We start from the raw sequence: 21,531 nt of genomic DNA, 5'->3' as shown, positions 1-21,531 counted from the left end.
CGGGACGGCGTGTGGCCCCCCGCAGCCCGGTACGCGCCCAAGGGAGGGCTGCACCGCCCATGCCCCTCGGCAGCCCTCCGGCCTCGGGGAAAGCCGCCGCCTCCGCACGGGCGCGCTGCGTGGGGAGAGAAGGAACCGTTCGGAGGCGGGTGGTGGTGGTGGTTGGAAGAGTCCCCGGCCGGTGACCCGCCTCAGGACTGACGCTCCCGCGCCGCGCAAGCGCGACACAGTTGCGCGTCATCGCCTCGTGCGGTGACGCGTGTAACCTGCACCCGCCGCGCCGCGCACGTGGCGGTGTTGACGCATGGAGGGGGATGGCGGCGGTGGCGGCAGCGGGGGGGGACGTAGCCCCGGTCCCGGGCCGGCGCTGGCGCTCCGCGGGGCGCTGATGGCCGCCGGCGGCGGCAGCCGGCTCCTGGCGGCGCGGTACAGGGAGCCCGGGTCAGTGCCGGTGGGGCGGTTGCGGGATGGGGCCTGCCCCGCCGGCGAGCCGGGCCTCGCCGGGCCGCGGATCCGAGGGGTGGAGGCCGCCCCGCCGCTCGCTGCCGGGGGCTGCCTCGCGGGCGTTCGCCGGGCTCGCCGCTTGTCCCCTGCGGCTTCCGCAGCGAGCGGCGGGGCCTGCCTGCCCGGGCTGCGCGGCTGGCGGCCGCGGGGAGGCGGTGGGAGCGTGGAGGAGGCTCTGCCTGTCGGAGGGCCCTGCAGAGCTGAGAGCGGACCTTTGGGGGTTCCTTGCGTGCCTTCTCAGTGACCGAAATACCACTTTAAAGCTTTTTCGTCTTGACGGTTTTCTGGCACGCTTATGCACCTCCAGATGCACGTCACTGGCATGTGAACAACGTGATAAATGCTAGTGACAAATATGTCAAGCCTGACAAAAGTCAAATATAACGGTTGCTTTGCCAACAGATGACAACTTCTTTTTTTGACATGTGTGTGCAGTCCAAGGTTGTGAGCTTCTGCCACATCTGTAGCATTTTAGGGAGCCCATTTCTCAGGGGTGGTTCCTTGAGATAAGGGGTTGGTTGTGCAAATAGCTGCGAAATAATACCGTGTTACAAAAGAGTGGATGCTCTTCATACTTAAGCTCATGGTTGTTCTAGTTCCTGTGTTTTCACTATGCTGGTTTTTATTTGCAGTGATGATAGTCTCTTCATGTATGATTGCATCAATGCGGAGAAGAAGACCTTGGGAAACAAAGGGTGAGAAAATCTGCTTAGGCAGTCTGCTGTTTTCTTAGATGGTGCATGCTCCTGAGGTTATGTGGCAGTGAAGATAATGAAGGAAAGTCATGGGATGACCCTGATGGATATATATGTATGATTTTTTTTTTTGTTTCTGTTTCATCCCAGAGGGAAGACTGTACACCTTTAATTTTTTAGAGAAACACTGATAGTATAATCAATGATTCTGTATGACTCTTCTCAGTCAAAACATTTATGGGAAAATGCTGCATTTTTGTTAGACCATCTAAGACAGCTGGAAAAAAACCACAAACCAGTTACATAACTCCTCTGTCAGGTCTGTTCTCTAAGTCATGAGATTTCAAAGTCTTTTTCTTAGTTTAAATTCAACCACTGGGCATTGTTTTACCTGTAGCCAATTTTACTGTTTTCCCCTAAATTTTTATTAAGATCTTCTAGCACAAACCCTAGTGGGTTTTTTTTCAGGCAGGTAATGATACAGGCTTAGAGCTTATATCAGTTTCCTTTTTCTTGGCTTTTTTCTTTGTATTAATGTTCAAGCTGGCTCAGCGTTTTAAACATAAATAACGCTCTTAGCGTTATACTTTGTTCTCCATGCTCCTTCTTGGTGGTGTGAAAACAACCTTCTCTTAAGGGTTTCAGTAACTCTCAGATTGTGAACTGTTGTTCCTCTTCTCTCTATTAGGCAGGATGGAAAACCGACAGGTAAAGGAAGTGATGACATCCTAGCTTTTGCCTTCTCCCCATCAGGAGATTATTTTGCCTTGACAGATGACAGCAAACGTCTGGTTCTGTTCCATACAAAGCCTTCCTGGGAATGTGTTAGCGTCAGGTAAGGGAGCAGGATGTTGCATGTCACTTTGTTATGGAGTTATGGCTGATTCATAAAATAGTTATAAAATAGTAGTACTTGGAATGCTGCTATTTGTTATCACTAAGCTTCCTCTTTCTTTTTTACCTTACACTTGCTCAAACAAATTTAATGTTCTTGGGAATTCAAAGATACTTGTCAAGAAGTGATGCGTGGTATGCCCCACACCAAGAATGGGAGTGCAGATGTTTATGTGATTGGCCAAGGAAAGCATAATCTCTTCTTATTTCAAAAGACAGTATTTGCATCTTTAAGAACTGAAACTTTACCCGCTCCTAGTGAACACTTAATGTTGGGCCTGTAAGAGCGATACTGAGCAGTTTAGTGAGTGCACTGTCCATTTCTGTTGATTTGGAGAAGGTGTGTTGGGGAGTTTGTGAACTCTCTTAAAAGCATATCTTTAGAAATGCTGCCAACTGTTTCCCTTCTGTAGTATGATCCTCCTGAGAAAACAGTCTGTAGCTGTCCACCAGAGGTCCTGCAGTTACAAGTTTTCTGCTGCTGCTTGTGACAATTATCTGTAAAAAAGAGACCCATGAAGGACTTCCTGAGAAAGTCCCCCAGCGTGTAATGGTCTCTGCTTCTGGTGGTCTGACAAATGTGAGGCCCAGGTTGTAAAACAAAATGGAGTCTCTGTCAGCTTGGCTGTGTGTGTAGGGTACATGATGAACCTTTGGTGGGTTAACCAATGTTGTAGTGAGTAAGTAATCGCTTCACAAAACCAGAAATGGCAAATCCTGTTCATTCTGCCTTCTGTCTTCCCTGCTGCCCTGCCATGTATGTCTTGCCCATACTATGCTGTTGGATAATTGTTTGATGTATCAGTTTTCTGCCAAAAGAAACCTGAACTAGGACCACAGCTGGATTTTCTGGGAACGTCACTACCTCCTATTAGGAAACTGAGAAAACAGACAAAAGGGTCTCATGACCCTTGCATGAAAAAAATTAAAGCCAAAGTTGAGCTATGTAACTTGTGTTGGTGTTTTGTGGCAAGCTGTATAAAAGGTTTCACATGGTGCTAGCTTTTGTAGTCAGCTCATTGCAGACAAAGGGAACTTTTTGACTCTTTGTGTTTAAGATCAAAGGCAGTACAATGAACTTGGAGCGAGACTTGTTCTTGTTGGCAAGGTAACCTATTTTGAAACTGCTGCTTGAGCCTGTAATGTATTGGTAGGCACTCTTGTCCTATATATTTTCCTATTGTTACGGTGTTCCCTTAAAGTCACTAAAAAGTACTTGAATTTCTGTCTTCCTACCTAAAGTACAGTATATTGTCCTTTTGTCTCCAGACGGTCACCAAAGTTCAGAGTAGGTGATGTTCCCTATGAACACCAGTGTCCACAGTCCTATGTTAACACACAGAACATGGAGGGGTTTGGAAAAGAGATGTTATGAAACCGTTGTTAAGATGCACAAACATTCTCCAGACTAAGTGATTTAAACCTTTTTTAAAACTTGTTTTCTGACATATATGGTCCTTACACTTATCTGAAAAGTTGTAAGAAAACTGTTACCTGCTGCACTGGCAACTGCAACTATAGGATACTGGCAAATAATAAGGGAAAGTCAGAGTTCAAGTTTAGGGCTTTGCCTGGACAAGGTACCGTGACACTGTGTGTCTCTGACTCTGGATGCAAGGAGGAAAAGCCCTTGAGGCTCATAAGGAAGGACTTCCTTTTACAATACAAAGTGGCAACTGGAAAAATAGTTTCAACACAGTTTGAGACATGTTGCTGCAAAGGACTTTTACTAGGAGAACTCTTACCTTGTCTTCTCTTTTCCATGTGTTTAACTTGTATTTTTATTATGGTGAGTGCAAGAAAGTCTACTACTTTAGAGTACTGGCAGGCTGCCTGGGCAAAATGCTCAGTTGAGAAAGTACCTGAGCAAAATGCTGGCATTTTGGTGTTTCTTTCTTTTTAATGGTCTCTCCTTTTTTCCTCCCACCTCCCCAGGTGCTTGCTATTACATAGGTTAGTCATTTAGCAGGTCTCAGAAGTGCTGTTTTGGCCCCATAGCCTCCCTTAACATTATTCTCATTGCTACCATTTCAGGAATGTTGCATCTGAGAGCTTTTTGTCCAGTCTCTTGGTCTGTTTAACTGGGTCTGAATTCAGACTTGCTGAAGCTGGCATCCAGAGCTGTTCAAACTGTGACATTTTTATTTCAGGTCTGTGAACAGGAGATGCCTTTCCCTGATTATTACAACTGCAGAGGATAAGATTCTGGTTGCAGATAAGTCTGGTGATGTCTATTCTTACTCAATAACAGAACCCCAAGCAGAAGGAAAACTTGAGCTGGGTCACTTGTCTCTGCTATTAGATGTGGTAAGTATGTGCCTCTGTATAGTTAGTGTACAAACTTGCATTCCTGCCTGTGTTTGAGTCTTTCACTGTTGCTCTTGTCCCACATTTGGGCATTCTTTTTTATATAAATGAAGTATGTGGTCTGGATTTCTTCCTGCTGAGTTTGTGTCTGCTGAGTTTGTGTCTGCAGAGTTTGGTGAGGAAATGAGTTTACCAAAGGGTTATCTATTCTGGGAGTGTGAGCGGTCACAAAGTCTTCATGTTACAGTCACAGAAGACTTGGAGATGGAACATATATGGGAATTCATCCAGTCTGTCATGTCAGTTGAGCTCTTCAATGTGATGTTTCTTTCTTTTTAAGGTGCAGTGGGACTTCTGTTGTACTGTTGGAGCTCAGCAGCTTTCACTGGACGCAGTAGTTGCTTGTCTTAATGAGCAGGAAAGTTACTGTCATAAAGATTTATGCTTCCATTATTGGTGGAAAAGCATGACTTAATGCTTGCACCTGCCAGTCAGAGTCAGGAGAAACAGATAGTTTACTGCTTATCTTTTTTTGATCCTGGTTAGGAAGAATTACATTAAAGGAAACATTGAAGTACTGGGCACTAAAACTCTCCCTTTACCAACAGGCACTGAGTCCTGATGACCAGTATATCCTAACTGCAGACAGAGATGAAAAGATCAGAGTCAGCTTGGCAAAGGCTCCTCATAATATTGTATCCTACTGTCTGGGACACAAAGAGTAAGTTTACCATGTGCAAAAGTCGTTGTGTGCAGCTCTTCACTGTGCCTTGATGGATGAACTGATTGTCTCCTCAAATCATGTTAAACAACACCTAGGTCTATGTTTAGAATCATAGAATCATGGAATGGTTTGGATTGGAAGGGACCTTTAAAATTCATCTAGTCCAACCCCCGTGCAATGAGCAGGGACACCTTCAGCTAGATCGGGTTGCTCAGAGCCTCATCTAACCTGACCTGGAATGTTTCCAGGGATGGGGCATCTACCACCTCTCTGGGCTATCCTTTCTTGTCCCATCCCGTCCCTCCTGAAGTGAAGGTTCTTCTGGTTACAGTGATCTGTAGAGTGGGAGGCAGCAGAGCAACCTGCCATCTATATTGATGTGATTTGGATATGCTCTGACTTAACAGAAGACCAGCAGTTCCTTTGGTATAGGGATGGGGGTTGTCTTCTAGGCAATTTATCAGGACTTCCTTTTTCAGCCTACGCGAGGGACTGTACTTTCCCTTTTCTCAGTAGTTCTTTGCCATGAAGAAGACTCAAACCACAAATAGACTTTTAAAAGACTTTTCCCTGTACATTTTGCTGCCTAAAATGTCTGCCAGTTGTGGTATTTTCAGAGTCTCTTGAGTTTGCCTCCCATCTTACATGGTTTTGTGGGCTTTTGAAGGTTTTTTGTTAGGATTTTTGAGTAGGGTAGGGGGGGTAGTTGTGCAAGTTTTTTTGTGTGACTGCTACATTTTTAAGTTCACAGTGACAAGGTAGCAGAAAAGGCATGACCCTGTGTAGGGCAGAGAACGCATGTAATTCTGCTTGCCTGGCCACTGAGTTGCTTGGGGGTAACAACACCCTTCCAGGCATGGTCTTCCATGAGATGATGCAACGTGGTGCAGTCAGCTCACTATATCAGAAAGAAAGACTGTGTGACTGGGGAACTTGAGATGTGGGTAGCAACTTCTCTAAACTTACCCACCAAGGTGTTTTAATAGAGCATTTAGGACACAGATTAATTTGGAGTGTCAGTCTGATTTTAATAACATAATTTGGTAGTCTAACCTGTGTAGAATTGGCATAGTATAAAAGCAAGAGACTACTCATGTTAAAGATCTAAGTAGTCTTTGATCAGGTCAGTTTCTGTAGCATATTTACAGACCCATGTCTGATGTTTCCACCTACTGTGTATACAGTTGTACTTTCTAATGAACAGAACTTGATGGTCAGAAAGACACTTAAATGGGGGCTGTTGTGACTGCACAAAGAGTTAATTAGTGGCTGCAGAGGGGAAAGCCACTTAGTGTAAATTGATTGAAATATATTTAAAAATTCAATATTTAAATTAGGAACGGATAAGCAAAGGATTACATAAAGCAGCTATAATTGTCTTGTTTCAGGCTCCTGGATTTTCTTCTTTCAGTGGCATGCATGGCGATTCTTGCTATTACGCCTGCATGCACCTGCCATTACTACTTTGTCATGAAAGTTTGCATTACAGTAACTAGATCTCTTCCTTCTATTTTTTTTTTCCAGTTTCTTTTTTTAATGGCCTTAAAATTATGCCCATTTTCAAAAGCAAGACTGTCCCACTCTGCTCAGGTCACTACATTTTAAGTTGCTGAGGTCTAAGATAATTACAAACTCCAAAAGTTCAGGTCCTCGTTACTCAGCAAAGACAAGTGATAGTAGACATAGCAGTATTAAATACTTCTGAAAAACAAGTTTTCTGGCTGAGTGTAGATATGGATGGTAAATTGCCACATGCTCGTTTTAAAATTTTGTAAAGATTGCTTTTGAATGATCTCCCAGCTGTGGTAGGCGAGATGTGGTACTCTGAAAGCTGAGTCATCACTATTGTTGTGGTTTAAAAGCATCTGTTGATCCATGTTTTTAATGTGCATCATGAATTGAAAAGCAGAACATGCTACCCGAGTAAGTCTGTCTCCGTTGGCGTTTTTTGGTCTGAATGGCAATGTTCTGTCAGGAGGAAGTCAGTAGAATTCCTTGAGTGCAGGTGGGGAAATTTTTTTTCTATTAAGTAGAAGGTCAGTACTTTGTGTAGTATATATATTATATTAAATATTGTAGGCATGTTTTTTCTTCCTCCTAATGGGCTTGATGTGGAGAATCTGTTTGTTTATTATAAGATTCTCTTTAAAATTAGTGTTTTCTCTTTGTGTGTTTAAAGACTGGAGTGTCATGCAAGAGAGTTCAAATTTTCACTACTTTCCCTTTAGGTTTGTAAGCAAAATACTTGTAATACCCAACTATCCTCATCTGCTTTTGTCAGCTTCTGGGGTATGTATTGCAATTTCTTCAAAAAAGTATTTTTCTTGAAAATTTAGACTTCAAAACCATTGTTTGCTTGTGTTTCCCCCAAGTTCCTTGGTATACTTGGAATAGTCTTATGGTTTCCGGCATGCCCCCTCTCTTCCTCCTTTCCCCTTTTCTCAGCTTTCTGTTCAGTGTTCAGCCATTCTATCACTAGATCATTTAAGAGCCATTTACTGTGTTTATAGCAAGGCTAGCTTGTTATTAAGATCTTTGGGATGGCGAAATCACGAAGTCCTCAGTATTTCTTCATCACTGAGTCTTGCTTTGGAGCACAGACAAACTTTAATCATTGGACTATTAAAAGAACTTTGAAGCAAGTGGATGTTAAGCCAGCCTGCCATGATGATTAGTGTCTTGACAATGAGTGGCCTTAGAATCACAGATTTTTTTAGAGCTTTTAACACGAGAAAATTGTCCCCTGTACACCCTTCCACTTGCTTTCCCCTGTGAGACTTGCTCTGAATTATGTCCTTGTCTGCATGTCCTTATAGTACGTCCCGTGCATGTTGTGTAGAGATTGCAGTGCAGTGCTACACAGTGCTTGGATGAGGACTGATGAAGTGTTCCCTCCTTTCCCTCCCGCTAGCCCTTTTCTTAAATCTCTGGCATCCTTCTGTTATGCCAGATCTGTACAGAGTGAGTAGATGGACTTGGTCTAAAAGAAGGGAAACAATATCCTTTGTTTCCCAGACTACCAAAACTGCATAGGAAACAAATAATGTTTTGAAGATCATAGTAATTATTAACATTTGGTTTCAGATCCTCTCGTGCTTCCCTAAGGCTCTCGTGTCTCTTGTGCCTCTAATTTTTAAGCAGCTCTACAGTTAGTGCTGCGTGCGGCTGTATTTCATTCTTAGCAAATGCTCTTTGATGACTCTCTTTTTCCAGAGAGGTGTTTAGCTTCTCTCCAGGTGGTTACTAAATCAAATGAGAATTCGGGTGATAACAAGAGTAGGGGCAACCTGGAAAGAATTGCCATTAAAATGCTGAGCACATGTATTACTGTGCTATTTGGGACAGACTTGAAATGCACTCCTCCAGCTACCCAATTTCCACTTCAAAAGGAGAATTAAAGTTAGCATGATTGAATAATTTAGAATTGAGGGGGAAATTATGTTAATTAAAATGCTTTATATGCAATTTGAGGTCTTAGCTAAATGACTGTTTAGCAGCTTCTGTGGGAAGCTCCTCAGGATTTAGCTGAAGGCCACAAGTGGCCTTTCTGCCTGAGGTGCTGTTAGTAATCGACTTGTGTCCACTTCCATCTCTCCAGGACTCGACTCTGAGACTTTGGGAGTACAAAAGCGGGGAAGAAGTGTACTGCTGTCATCTAAGCAGCATTTGTGAGTCTGAGAGAACCAGAACTGACCAGGTACACCTGTGTATATTAGTGCTTTTGTTATCTTCCTGATCCTTGTGACTCCTAAATGTGGTTGTTGCATTTTGTTAGGGGGTCCCTCCCTTCTGCTGGTGGGTTTGGAAGTTATGTGAGACCTAGAAACTGTTACAATAGCGTGGGATTTCAGGAAAGGAAGAAAGTCCCTGAAATCCATTCCTGTGTCTTGTGTGCATTTCTAAAAAGTGCCAGGCAGTGACCAAAAGAAGCTGTTTGTAATTCTTCCCAAATACAAGTTCTGCACAGTGGACAAAGCTTTCACATGAAATTTTTTCCAGCAACACAGGTGCTGTAGTCTCTTAACCAGAAAATAGTCTTGTAACACTGGAAAGATCTAAAAATTCACCCATTTATTAAAATACTAGGATTTTGAGTGTTAAAGTTGCAATTTATCTGAGCAAAAAGCAGCTTTGTAACATTAGTGACCAGTCACCTGCAATAGTACTGCCCTATGGAGTCAAAACACTGGGCTTGTTCCTTTGGGTTGTTCTGAAGTTGGGCAGTGTCCAAAATTAAAATGTGTGAGTCCTACCTGAAAACTGAATACCCCAGGAGCTCTCCTTAGCTTGCAGCCTGTACATGAGTGGTGTCATATGTATGTGTTTGGGGTGCTATGGTGATTTGGGATGCTAATCTGATGTGAGCAGTGGTTCTGGTAGTACTTGATCTCTGGTTTTCTTTCCTGTCACATGAATTGGCATACGACCAATTGTACATACATTGTACATACAGCACTTGTTCTTGTCCCTGCTGTGTACATCATATTAAGCCAGCTGATAATCTGTTGGGTCACTTAAGAGTTGTTCATCTTACAACCCATTCTGCTGGGTGTGTTTTTCATGTGAATCTCTAAAAATACTTATTTTTCTGAAGACCACAGCTGTCTGCCAGTTGTTAGGTGACTGGGAAGCTTGTAGCCATGCGTGGCTTTTGAGGCAAATCCACTGAAGAATTTGTATCCAGGCTGAAATTGAATTGGAAAGTTCTGTCTTTCTTCCCTTGTGTTTTGTTGTGGTTTTGATTAGTCAAAGGGTGTTGTGCTTGGCCTCTCCCAGCAGTCAGGAGCCATTCATGGGGATCACAGAGATTTTTTGCTGTCCATGTAGGTCTGATCTAATCTTGTTAGTGGGATTCACAGTTACTGAGCGGAGAACACAACCTGTGGAAGGACCAAGCTCCTAGGGACAGACCTGACAACTCAAGTTTTTTTTCTGTGCAGAAGACATCAGCAAGTTGTGTTGGAGTAGTAACGTGCAACTTCATGTCTGTACGTAAGCCCAGGAAGGCAGCCACATGCATCAACAGCATTCAAAGCTTAGATACTGGAAATCTTGGGTTTGGCCTAGAATTCCTGTTAGCAGGAATGCAGGGTAGTACCTACGTGGACAATTTAACCTGCTCCTGAACTTGAAATATACTTTAAAGCACACCTGAGCCAGAGACCTCTTGTACACATTCACAAGGACTCTGGCTCATTTCAGCTTGAGTCTAGTGCTTGAAATCTTTGAAGTAGCTATTGCTGGGGTTTTTTTCAAGCAAAAAAGGGATGTACCAAATTAGGTGACAAGCCCATCTAACTGGTATCCTCTTATAGTCTGGGTGAAGCAGGATTTGAGTGAGGAAGGGAGAATTAAGATTGAGGCAAACCTACACAATTACTTTACCACGTATAGCCTTCTGGAAATAAGTGACTCGGGGACTTGCAAAGCCAAAGTATTTATCTTTGTGTTCAAAAGTAGCTAATGGGAGCGCTTTGTTGAAACAACATGGTTTGATAGCCATTGAATCCATGTCTACAGTAATGTTGCAAGGCATTTCTTTTGGAAGGAAGAATGATTTTATCTTAGAATACTTTGCCTTCTAGCTTTATTGGGTCATTGAGGACTAGTAAGCAACTAGCTGTGAAGTGGGGAATCCTATTACTAATTTTAAAAATGCTACTTGTTGCTTACACTGGCTTAACATTTAGTAAGATAGCTTGCATGTAAATTAATGGTGCATGATCTCACACTGAATCCGAACTCCATTGCTTACAAACAAGTTTATAACAAATTATTAAACTATATAATCAAACTTGAATGCACTGGATAAACTAACAAATGTTAGAGGGAGAAAAACTTGTTGCTGCAAGCAGGAACTGATTCTAAAAAATAATCTCCAACTCTCTTAGAATGTTTTTAAAGGCTTTTGAATGTAGTTCAGTAATACTTGCCTTGTCTCCTAACACACCTGATAAAGTCCCTTCCATCTCCTCTTTGTGCTGCTGAAGTCTCTCAGTAGAAATTTGGGGTGCCTTTTGACTGTTTGAGGAGTCTCTGTTTAGCTGCTTTACCTCGGTGTGAGTAAGGAATGACAGAAAGAGAAAACCCACAAATTGTGGGTTGATAAATATAACACAGCAGTTAATAAACTGTATTCCTGCAGTGTTTTGCAGTTCTATCCACTGCTGTATCTGTCTCCTATGAGTGGTCTTGGAAGCCTCCGGCTGGTCTGTCCTTGAATCTGTGAAATTCTGATTACTGCCCACTCTTACAGGCATTTTAAAATCTGTCTCCAGTGACGCTAAATTTGCATGATATTTGAGGGGTGCAGAAGACTCAGTTGACTTCCAGAGTTAGTACATACTTGGAAACAGTGATGAGGCAGTGTCCCAGTGATTACAGACAGATAAATGACAGATTTAAACCGTAATGCGGTGCATTGCCACCTTTGTGCTGTATTGCTATGCAGCTGTCAATATGTACTTCTTTCAGACCAATTTCTGTCTCGATGGCTAGCAGGACCAAAGGGGAAAGGAGACTTGTGTTTTGCTGGCATCATAGTGCTAGAAATGCCAGAGATGATGTCTGGTGGTAGTATTTAGTTGTGCTGAGCATGCAGGTGTATCAAAAGATCATCTTCACAACCTACTGTGACATTTATAATCTGAATTTAAGGGAACAATCTCTTGAGTCAGCACTTTGTAGGTTGTAACTAGCATGCTCTCTGCAAATGACCGGCAACCAAAGATCACATGGGGATATAAGGTTTTTTTTCTTTCGCATTGCATTTCATTTTTACCATTGATAACCACTGTGAGTGCACTGAAGCTTGAAACACAACTTGAAGCATAATGATAATGGAATCATCAGTAATGGTGGGTCATGTGAGCACATAAATGTGGTCTTACTTTGCTTGGCAGATGATGACTACATGTCTGTTTTGGGAAGGCGGGAGTGTTTTTGAGCAGTGTAGCATTGGTTTCAGGTGATGGGTTGCAGATCCTCAGCTCATTTTCCCACTAGAATGGGAGTAACTCTCTAATTTCACAGTGCTATATAAATGTTTTTCCTGCTTCAGAGCTTTCACCTCATTTTATCCTCTTGACAGCAGAAGCTTGTTTAAAGTCCAGAGCATGAATTGCACAACTCTACCCCAGTGCTCCAGTACATTAATTTTTCATAGGGTCACCTCTTCTCACAAATGACATCAAAAGTTAATTTTAAGGTGTTGACAGGCTGATAGCAGTGTCATATAAATGCTGAATAAGTTCAAAGAGTATCAACTGAACATCTGTTTATCACAGACTGCTCTTGTAGCTCTTCCTTAAGTTAACTGATTTCATAGGCTTGTCCTTGAACAAGATAATACTCTGGGGCTTGCATTCACTTTCCTGATAGTTAATTTACCCACACATGGAAAGGAAAAAGCTTGCAAAGAAGATGCATTTTCTTGTATCTGTCCAGCTGTGAATAACATTTAGTTCAAATAAAAAAAGCTTCCTCCTCCTTCCCCCAGTGAGGGTTGGGGATAGGTGCTGCATACGTCAAGTTCACAGAACCCTTTGTCTTTCTGACAAAGCACTCAGCTGTGTAGGTGGGCACTTCCCATCGCTGCACTTGCCCTGCATGTGTGTCATGAGACAGGCAGAGAGGCAGAGCTTTGTTATTAGGAATAAATATCACCGGTTTGGATTTTTTTAATATACTATTTATCTTGGCTTGTTCCCTTAAATGTCTAAAGAACCTACTGGTAGTTTACAATAGGAGCTGTCAGTTGTACTCTAAAGCTGTGGTGTGAGTGGCTCCATACTGCAATAACTACATTTAGATGTATTGGCTACAGAGAACTTTTCTGATTCAGCATTTTTTATGTCCATGGTAAACAGGGGTCCTGGGTCCCAATGCTAAATATGGACTAACAACTTAGTATTTCTTCAGAGTAGAAAAAGATTAGTCCCATCTGTTCCCAAGAGCTCTGAAACATACTATCTTTTTGATAATGTTTTTTATAAAAGTGCTCCTTTTCTGTCCAAACAGGCAACTGAGTATGTGAGTGAAAAGTGTGTGCATGCTGTTGTTCTTGCTTCCCCACCATGAGATTTTATCACACAATCGATTTTATTTTATTTTTTTGTCATGTGCTGTAGATGCACTGTGTAACCCTGGTTTTCAGCTATATTTATACCATTAATTTTCCTTCCTGCAATTGGTTTATCTTTTAGTAGTTGCATCATACAATGTTGATAAAATAGTTAGTTTCTAGCATTAAACTTGCTGACTTGAATGCTTGGAAGCTGTACAGCTTGTTTTGCTTTCTTACATTCATTGCAAAATTCTGAAACAAGCATCCTGACAATGCCTATATGTCAGCTGGTTGCTCAAAGGGTAAAATACCGTGGTTAGTCCCAAATTCAGCTTAACCTGGTGAACAAGAGGTTCTGCCTTGTGACCAGTGTCAGGTTAAGGAAAGAAGTGAAGGCTGGAAAGGGTAAAAGGAAAGATGGCTTGAGGATGCATCTCAATTCTGCCAGCAGAGTGTCAAGAAGATGTATTTTCCCTGCCCTAAAGGGAATAACTCACTATTTCTCTAGTAGGAAGGTTTTATTAATCAGAGGTGCTAGTGTTATAGCTACTTATAAAATATACTTGAGAACAGCCTTTTGCCTTTGCACTGTCATCTTTCACATTATATAATAGATACTTTTGAGAAAGCACCGTAGGGCATCTTCTTGCAGTTTCTCTGCTCCTCCCAAGTTCTTTCTTCCAACTCAAGGAGCCCCAGATCAGTTGCTATATATTTCAAGTAGTATGGTTTGTGCAGCAAAAGTATTTCTCTGACTCTCTTCCAGGTAAAACAGTGTATCTTCTAAATTAGGAGTGCAGTGTGGGGTTTTTGGTTGTTGTTGGGAGTAGGATTTTGTTTGTTTGTTTTTAATGAGGAAAATGGCCTCAGGCAGTCTTGGCTCGTTCTTCAGAACATGTTTTCTGTTAAGCGGTATGGCTTCACCCAGACACAGGTTGAAAACGGAGCCAATGCAGCAAGGATATTAGCTATGCATCACTATCTCCTTTTTTTTTAACAAACATAACAGCAGCTAATATCTAAGCTGCTAGTGTGATATTCTGTCTGAACGCGCTTTATGTTGATATTTTTGCCATTAGCATTGCAAGAGAGAATGTTTGAAGGTGGTGTATTTTCCATGATCTGTTAGTTTGTCTGTTAAGAGTAGTTCACTAAAACCTTTACACTTGACCTCTGTTTGGATGGCTGTGAAGGGAGAAGTGTGGAAAACTTCATAAAACAGCAAACGCTGGTACAAAAATATACTTGACAGCAGTTTAAAGGTAATTATGTTGCTTAACTTGCTGTAAATTAAGACATTTGCTAAATTTTAAAGGCGTGAAATGGAGTGTGAATTTTCTGCCCATAAATGGTCTTAACTTACAAGGATGTTTCTTTTTCTTTTCCTAATAGAAATACCCTGTGTCAAGAATAACCTACTGCTGTCAAGGTGGTTATGTTGCCGTTCTGTGTGACTGGTAAGAATAAATGGAATAACGGCTAAAATCATCATAGCTCCTGCAAAGGCAAGAGCAGCTTTCCCTTCTTGGCTGTCCCAACTTTCCCCTAGCCTGAAATACTTGGTACTGTGTATCTCCAAGTGTCCCAGGCTCTCAAGGAGCCTCTGAGTCCTTATTGTACTTGGTCTGGGTGCAGAGGTGAGTGTGTGAGTGACCCAGCTTAGTCAAGTTTTACAGAATTTGTGATGCCTTTCCCTCACAGGAGGAAACACAAGGCTAGGGTGTGTGAGAGCTCTGCTCGATGCTCAGGATGTCTCCCTAACTGCTGCTCCTGACCCATGTACTTTGGGTCCCATTTTGCACAGGGTGCTGTGGCGACAGAGTGGCCAAACTTCTGTTACTGTATTCTGCTCCTGTTCAACTACTCTGTTTAAAACCACAGCAGTGCTTCAGTTTAAAACTGTGAAGAGGCGACTTTGACTTTTGGGTTCAAATGTATGTGTTTGCCTAAGGAGAGAGTACTTGGGGGCTGAAGGGCCCAGGCACTGAGGAACCTTACAGGTCTGACCAGCGGGAGAATGTCTTGCAGGGATGGGCAAGCCCTCTTCCCCTCTCTTTCCACAGCACCTTAAGCTTGCCAGGAATGCTGTTCTTCCTGACAAAAGCTTGCCAACAGGAAAGGGAGAAATTGCTAGAGCTGCCTGTATAGTGAAATGGGTAATCTGTTGCCTCCGTGGACTTGCTCTTCGCCAGACCGAGGAGCCTTAGCTGCTTCCCATCATACCTTCTGCATGGGCATCCAGACTGGCCCTGGAAGGGGAAGCCATATCAGCCAAGGGCTATGCCGGTGTCGCTTAGCCAAGGGGCTGCACTGTGCTCTGAGTCAGGCTTTTATTACCAGCTCCACAGCCCAGTGTTTCTGAACAGTGCTGTCATGTGGACCTGGTAGGCCTCTCAGGAGGGAGCTGGTGTGTCCTGCCTGGCACACTGGGGACCTGTACAAGGGAGGTTAGGAAGCTCTGCATGTAGAGGCTGTGGCTGTTAAAATGAGTGCTGATATGAGGGGTGGAAATGAGTGCAGTGCCAGAGTCCTGTTCTTCAGCCATGTCAGTGTGTCCTGTCCCTCTCATTCCCTCCTTCCCTCCCCAGCATGTAACTCCTTTCCTGTTTTATTTTGACTGGTGCTCAGCTACATATTCCTTCAGGTGAAGCCCTGTAGGCCAGTGTGCTATGATGTAACACTGCTTATATAAATCCTTACTAATACTTATGAAATTCCCTTTACTACCTTTCCTTTTAAAGAAAAGGCAGCACTGACTGCTTTTTCTTTCATATAACACTTGAAAAGCCATTTGATGTGTTAGGTATTTACAGCTTGTGCCTCAGATCATGTAAGAAAACTGCACTTGAAGTGCTAGGGTGTTTTTTGCAATTCCTAATGACTCTGCTTTGGCTCTGTTTGGAATTAGAGTGGGTGTTTGTAGCCTGCTGTACAAGTGATGGCTGTAGGTGGATTTGGTAATAATGTTAATTATGTTTTTCCTCTCAAAAGTATTCCCACAGTCTACGTCTTTCAGCTTGATGCCATTGCCCAGCAGCTAGTTTACAGACAGCAAATCTCTTTGAAACATAAAGGTTGGGACATTGCCTTTGAGGAAACGGGAGATCTATGGATTTTGCAGGAAGACAGTGAAGCTCCTCTTCAATCGTACAGACCATGTGATGGGCAGTGGAAGGTAGATACTTTTGATATGCTAACATCCTGAATGTTTTGTGTTTCCTTGAGGCCATAACAAAAATGGAGTAAACTGTGTTCCATGAAAGCTAAATTGCACACTTCTCTGTGTCTTGGGACTGAGTAAAAGTCAAGGATATGTATCTCATTCTACTTCTCTCCCCTGTGTATAACGCAGAGGTGCTGAGAGATTGTTATGAATACTGGTCTTTTCTCTGGTAAAGCTAACATTTGCATAGCAGGGTTGAGCAGAGTGATTGTCAGCCATTGCACTCAGTACTTTAAACAATTGCCTGTGCTTCCTGTATGCTATACTTAATTATTTAAAAAAAACCACAAAACCACAAAATCCCTTTGTGGTTTGCTCAGGAATGCTTTCCACACAGCCTTCCCTGTGCCCGCCTCTGAGGGATCCTTTGGGGACAAGACATTCTGGGAGCATTAGGGGGATTTTTTTTCACTGAGAACAGGGAGTCAAATTTGAGGGATGTGGTATCAAGTTATCTATAAGAGCCTGTTAAACAACTGGAAACTCGCTTGTTGTCCTTGTAAGTCCCCAGCTAATTACGGTATAGTTGTGAAGTGGTTTTAAATGAAACTTTGACATATGTTCTTTAACACTTACAAGTTCTGTGTTTCTATAGCAGTCCTGGAAAAAAGGAGCCTAAAAGAGATCATGGAGGACTTACACTCGCTCTCCTTTCACTGTACTTATCTGAGAGCTGGTGCATTTTTCAGTATGGTGTGAAACACAAGATTGTTTATTATTCCCAAAATATCATGCTGTGTTCCTTCTTTTCCCAGCCTGTAACCGATGACAAAGGATTACAGAAGATGTCAAAATATATTCAAGACAACTGGACAGTGTTTGAAGGTGAGAAATTTGGCCTAAAGTCCCTGGAATGCAATTTTTACAGCTGAAGCATAAGATTTAGGAGCAAGATCAGAGTTTAGATCAGTTCAGCTGGCTGTTGAAGTCACTTAATCTTTCAGTTTTCTCAGTTTCATTACTCCATCTGGTACAGCAGTGAGTGTAGCTCATGAAGTGTATTCAGGTTATTGTTATCACAGAATGATGTAGATTTGAGTTACAGCATTACAACTGTTTTACATAGACAACTTCTCACAGGGATGTATCTTAACACCCTATGACAGAGCTGCTAGAGTCTTTCTTAAACTGCTGTGACATCAAATACTGTGTAATCTTGTTTTTTACCTGGGTGTGGCACTTTATCAAAAGCAGTGGAGAACTGTGGAGACAGTAAGAATGGAATAGCCATGGGAGGAGCAGCTTCACTCTAGAGATGGGCCGTTCGGGTCCGTCTTGGCAAGGCAGATTATGTGGAGTTTGCTGTGGCTGGAGGGTGTGACCCTGGATGGTATCGTCAAATTGATGGTATTGGGGTTCGTTCATTTTGTTCTTGATTTCTGCCCCATCCGCAGTCTCTGGCAGAAAAATAATACATGGTTTACTAGTTCAGAGGCACCCTATGTTTCCCTTTTTTTTTGTATTTAAAAACCACACAACTTCATTTAGAAGCTGAAATTACGGAAGTGGTGGCTACAGGATAGAGAAGGGTTGTGGCATGTGCTCATGGATGTCTCATTATGTATTGAAAGTTGATTAATTGAAGTCTCTGTGCTGTAGTTTGCTGGGAGAATGGTAACCTTCTTCCTTAAAAATAGTGTTACAGTCCTCACCAGTCTCTCGGTCTGTTCTTGCTGGTCATATGTAAAGGTTGCAGGAATATGCAGTCTAATGTAAAGTCTCCTTAATATGTAGTATTAGATGGTTTAGGCTGTAGCTGTCATTAACTTGGTCATTAAGCTGTCATTAAGTTGGTACAGTCTTTGAAAACTAAAAGGAAGTCAGGTACCCCTTTGGAAGGGGGAGTGTTTGCATGTAGATGTCTCAGACTTGATAGTTACAGCCAGGCAGATAATTAGGAGTATGAGGTCTGAGTGAAAATGAGCAAGAGGGAAGAGGTTCTGAGCGTAATTAGCCAGCATAGCAAATCACTGTGATCCACAGTAGCTGGCTGCATCTGCAGCTGGGAAAGGAGGACTGCTCAGTTGTCAGGGTCTATTATTGTTAATTAGTAAGGGGAGGCTCACTTGATGAGCACTTATTCCAGTGCATAATTAGTGCTTGAAAAGGTAGTTACTCCTTTAAAAAAGGTCACCATTATGTTGTTTAAACCTAGTCTTAATGCCTGCATATCATCCTTTTATAAACTTGTTTCATCTGATTGATGATTCTGTAGGATTTTAGATGCGTAGGTCAGTCTTGAAGTACGCATTGAACAGTTTGACGTTGTGTTATAATTGATCTCAGAAAAAGAGAGAGCAAGATTTAGTGTAGACTGATCAAGTAGAGAGTAGCATGGGTATTCAGACTGACAGCACGCAATTTCTCCCAGGGCCGAAGGCCAATAAATTGGTTACTATGCGAGTGCAAGATCATTGAAACTACAGGCATGCACCTTACTGAGTACTAGTGAGGGAAAGTTGTTTTGTTTGTGTACCAAGAAACAAGGGGATGCTGTATGTACATTACTGTGGAGCAGCACACTAAATTCAGGACCAAACCCTAGCAAATATTGGACTTCCTTTAAGGTCAAGAATTTTTGGAAGTGGGAAAAGGTAGGAATACAAAAAGAACTAGAGGTAACAGGCTTTGTCAGGTATCACTCTAACAATTTTTAGAAATGTGGACCTAGCCAGCTAGTCTTGTTCTGTATCCTCTTCAGAAACAATCTGATTGGTTTTTTTTGAAGAGTAGTTTGTCCCCTGTTAAACTTGTCTGAACTTACAGTCTTGGACATGGTGTGATAAATATTATGCTGAATTCACAGCAGGTGTAACAGAACCATCAGAGTGAATATTTAGAAATGTGTATGTGCTGTAGGACATGACTGTTTGAATTCTACTTCTTTGAGCTTCTTTTAAGTTAATGCTCCAGAAGGCAAGTCAGCTAAGCACAGTTAGAGTAGCATATGCCCTTTGCAGTGCTTAGGTCTTGGGGAATAACTGCAGTGGGATGTCTAACAGTAAGTTGCAACAGCAGTCATTTGTGTCTGCAAGTGTCCAGCATGTAAAGAGAGCTGTGTGCCCTCTTTGCTTCAACATCAGGTAGTTGCCTCTGGAGGAATTTTTTAGTGTAAAAATGGAGGCTTGTGCTTGGCTGTGTGAATGTAGGACAGATGCTTACCAACACAGATCAGGCTTACAGAGTGTAAATGCTGATATTTAATTAAGTGAATAGGACCACAGTAAATGAATTGAAATGCCACTGTCTAGAATGACAGTACAGGAAGTAATTGATGAGACGGCTAAGGGAATTAACACTTGTCTTGTGTTCTTGCTTTGCCCAATTGCAGGTTTTGTTGGCACAGAGAGTCACTACAGCAGTCTTTACAAAGCTTCATTTGATAACATGGCCACCTACCTACAGAGGAAGGAGGAGAGGTTACAGCAGCAGAAAAAGAAAAGGCAGGATCTGCAGCGTGGTTCGAATGGACAAACAAAAAAGATGAAGACTGAAGAGTCATCCCTATGATACTGTTTTTAATTTGTAGCTCTTGCCTTGCTGAAAGGAACTGATATGATTGCGGGCTGTTTTTAAATGTAAAATGAATTATGGAAGAAGACTGGTTTAAACTTTTTTTCAGATTCAGGTTTTCAGGTAGACTTATATGAAAATATCCTGCTTGCGGCAGATAATGCTTTTATAATATGCCTAAGCTTCTAGCAACATAAAGTGTTAGCAGTTGAGTCCTAGGAATCTCTAATGCATGATATATGAATATTGGAGATGGTATTTTCCTTGAAACAGGATTTTCTTTTTGCCTACTGTGTTCAGGCTTGCTTCTTCAGGTGGGAGTGCATGGATTAAAGTTGATGTGATTTTTTGTTTGTTTGTTTCTTTTGGTTTGGTTTGGTTTTAAACTTTTTAAAAGTTCTGTTAGTTAATGTAACTAATTTAGTGTACCTGGCTATGGAAAGGGAACGTAGCAAAATTCTTCCTGTATGTGAAAGGTTTTAGCTGAGACTTCGCCATCTCTGTTTTTACCCTTTACCTTCAGTTTATTTGGTAGGGATTCTGCCTAGCTTCTAATCCATTGCTTCTTACTTGTGGCATATTTCTATAAGAATAAGTGCAAAAATAATTTTATATACTGGAAATTAAAATGTGTTTAGTCAACTTTGTGTTATTGGAAGGTCCTTCTGTTTCAGTATGATCCTAGTGTGTGTGAAAATTGAGAGGCCTATGAGCAAAACTTGGGAGTGTCTTCTGCTTCTTTTAATGAGAGCTCTTTCACGTTGCAGTTAGCCAAGAAGTACATCTTTTTTAAAAAGTTATCAGTAAGAGCTTTATGGGATCACTTGTTGCATCATCATGGGGCAGAAGACACACATTCATCTACCAGCTGGCAACATGTCTCTGTGGAATATAATGTATTTCATAAAACCAGTGTAGAAATCTGTACAATCCGTTAAAATTCTTCAGAATCAGCCTATAAACCTTAAATAGTTCTCTAGGTCTCTTTATATAGCTGTCCTCTTTGCCATATTTGGACACTTAAAAATTTTGCACTCAAATTTTAGTTACAATGATGCGTAAGACTTTGTTGAAATGTAGCTTGTTTTGAGAACAGTAGGTGTTCAGCAGTGAAGCAGAACTTGCTGCTTATGTCTGTTCAAAATTGCAGTCTGTCCTTACTATGTGTCCCAGAGGCCACGAAATCTTTTTCGTGCTGTAGGATATTACATGGATTTTCATATTCCTTCTGTTTGGAAGCGCCTCCTTAAGGATAGCGCATTGCATGCAATAGTACAGAGCCAGTCTTTTACCTCCAGGGTCTGATTTCTTTTGGTGATTACTTTTAAGTAATCCTTAAGTAAACCGTCTGCCTTGGCAAAGGTCTCTTTGGACAAAAACTGACGTGTCAAGAGTGGTATTGTCTGTTCCAGTTAAAAGCCTCAATTCTGTCAGGAGCTGCCTTGGTGCAACTAAAACATGAAGTAGTTTCTACTTACGTGTACAGTTACGTGATGTAAGAATGCAGTGCCATGCCTGCAAAGATTATGGCCTCATGTAGCAATTCAGCCCCTTCTGTCCAATATCCACATACCAGCTATCTGAGGCATCGCGTTTGGCCGTCACC

General features: G+C 42.1%; 1 protein-coding gene across 1 annotated transcript; it reads left to right on the top strand.

Annotated features, from left to right (window-relative positions):
* Positions 1 to 304: 304 nt before the first annotated feature.
* On the top strand, positions 305 to 19,922 carry WDR4 (WDR4 tRNA N7-guanosine methyltransferase non-catalytic subunit; the record flags this gene model as incomplete). The annotated part of the gene is made up of 11 exons (XM_082014077.1): positions 305 to 441; positions 1,137 to 1,199; positions 1,888 to 2,034; positions 4,244 to 4,400; positions 5,009 to 5,121; positions 7,353 to 7,413; positions 8,723 to 8,821; positions 14,582 to 14,646; positions 16,181 to 16,364; positions 17,168 to 17,237; positions 19,744 to 19,922. 11 exons carry the CDS (start codon positions 305 to 307, stop codon positions 19,920 to 19,922), a joined length of 1,275 nt encoding a protein of 424 aa, XP_081870203.1.
* Positions 19,923 to 21,531: the final 1,609 nt, after the last annotated feature.

Source organism: Phaethon aethereus, assembly GCF_964289735.1.
Source record: "Phaethon aethereus genome assembly, chromosome: 1".
Taxonomy (NCBI): Eukaryota; Metazoa; Chordata; class Aves; order Phaethontiformes; family Phaethontidae; genus Phaethon; species Phaethon aethereus.
The sequence above is the reverse complement of the archived record's forward strand: the minus strand, read 5'-3'. Positions and strand labels throughout refer to the sequence as shown.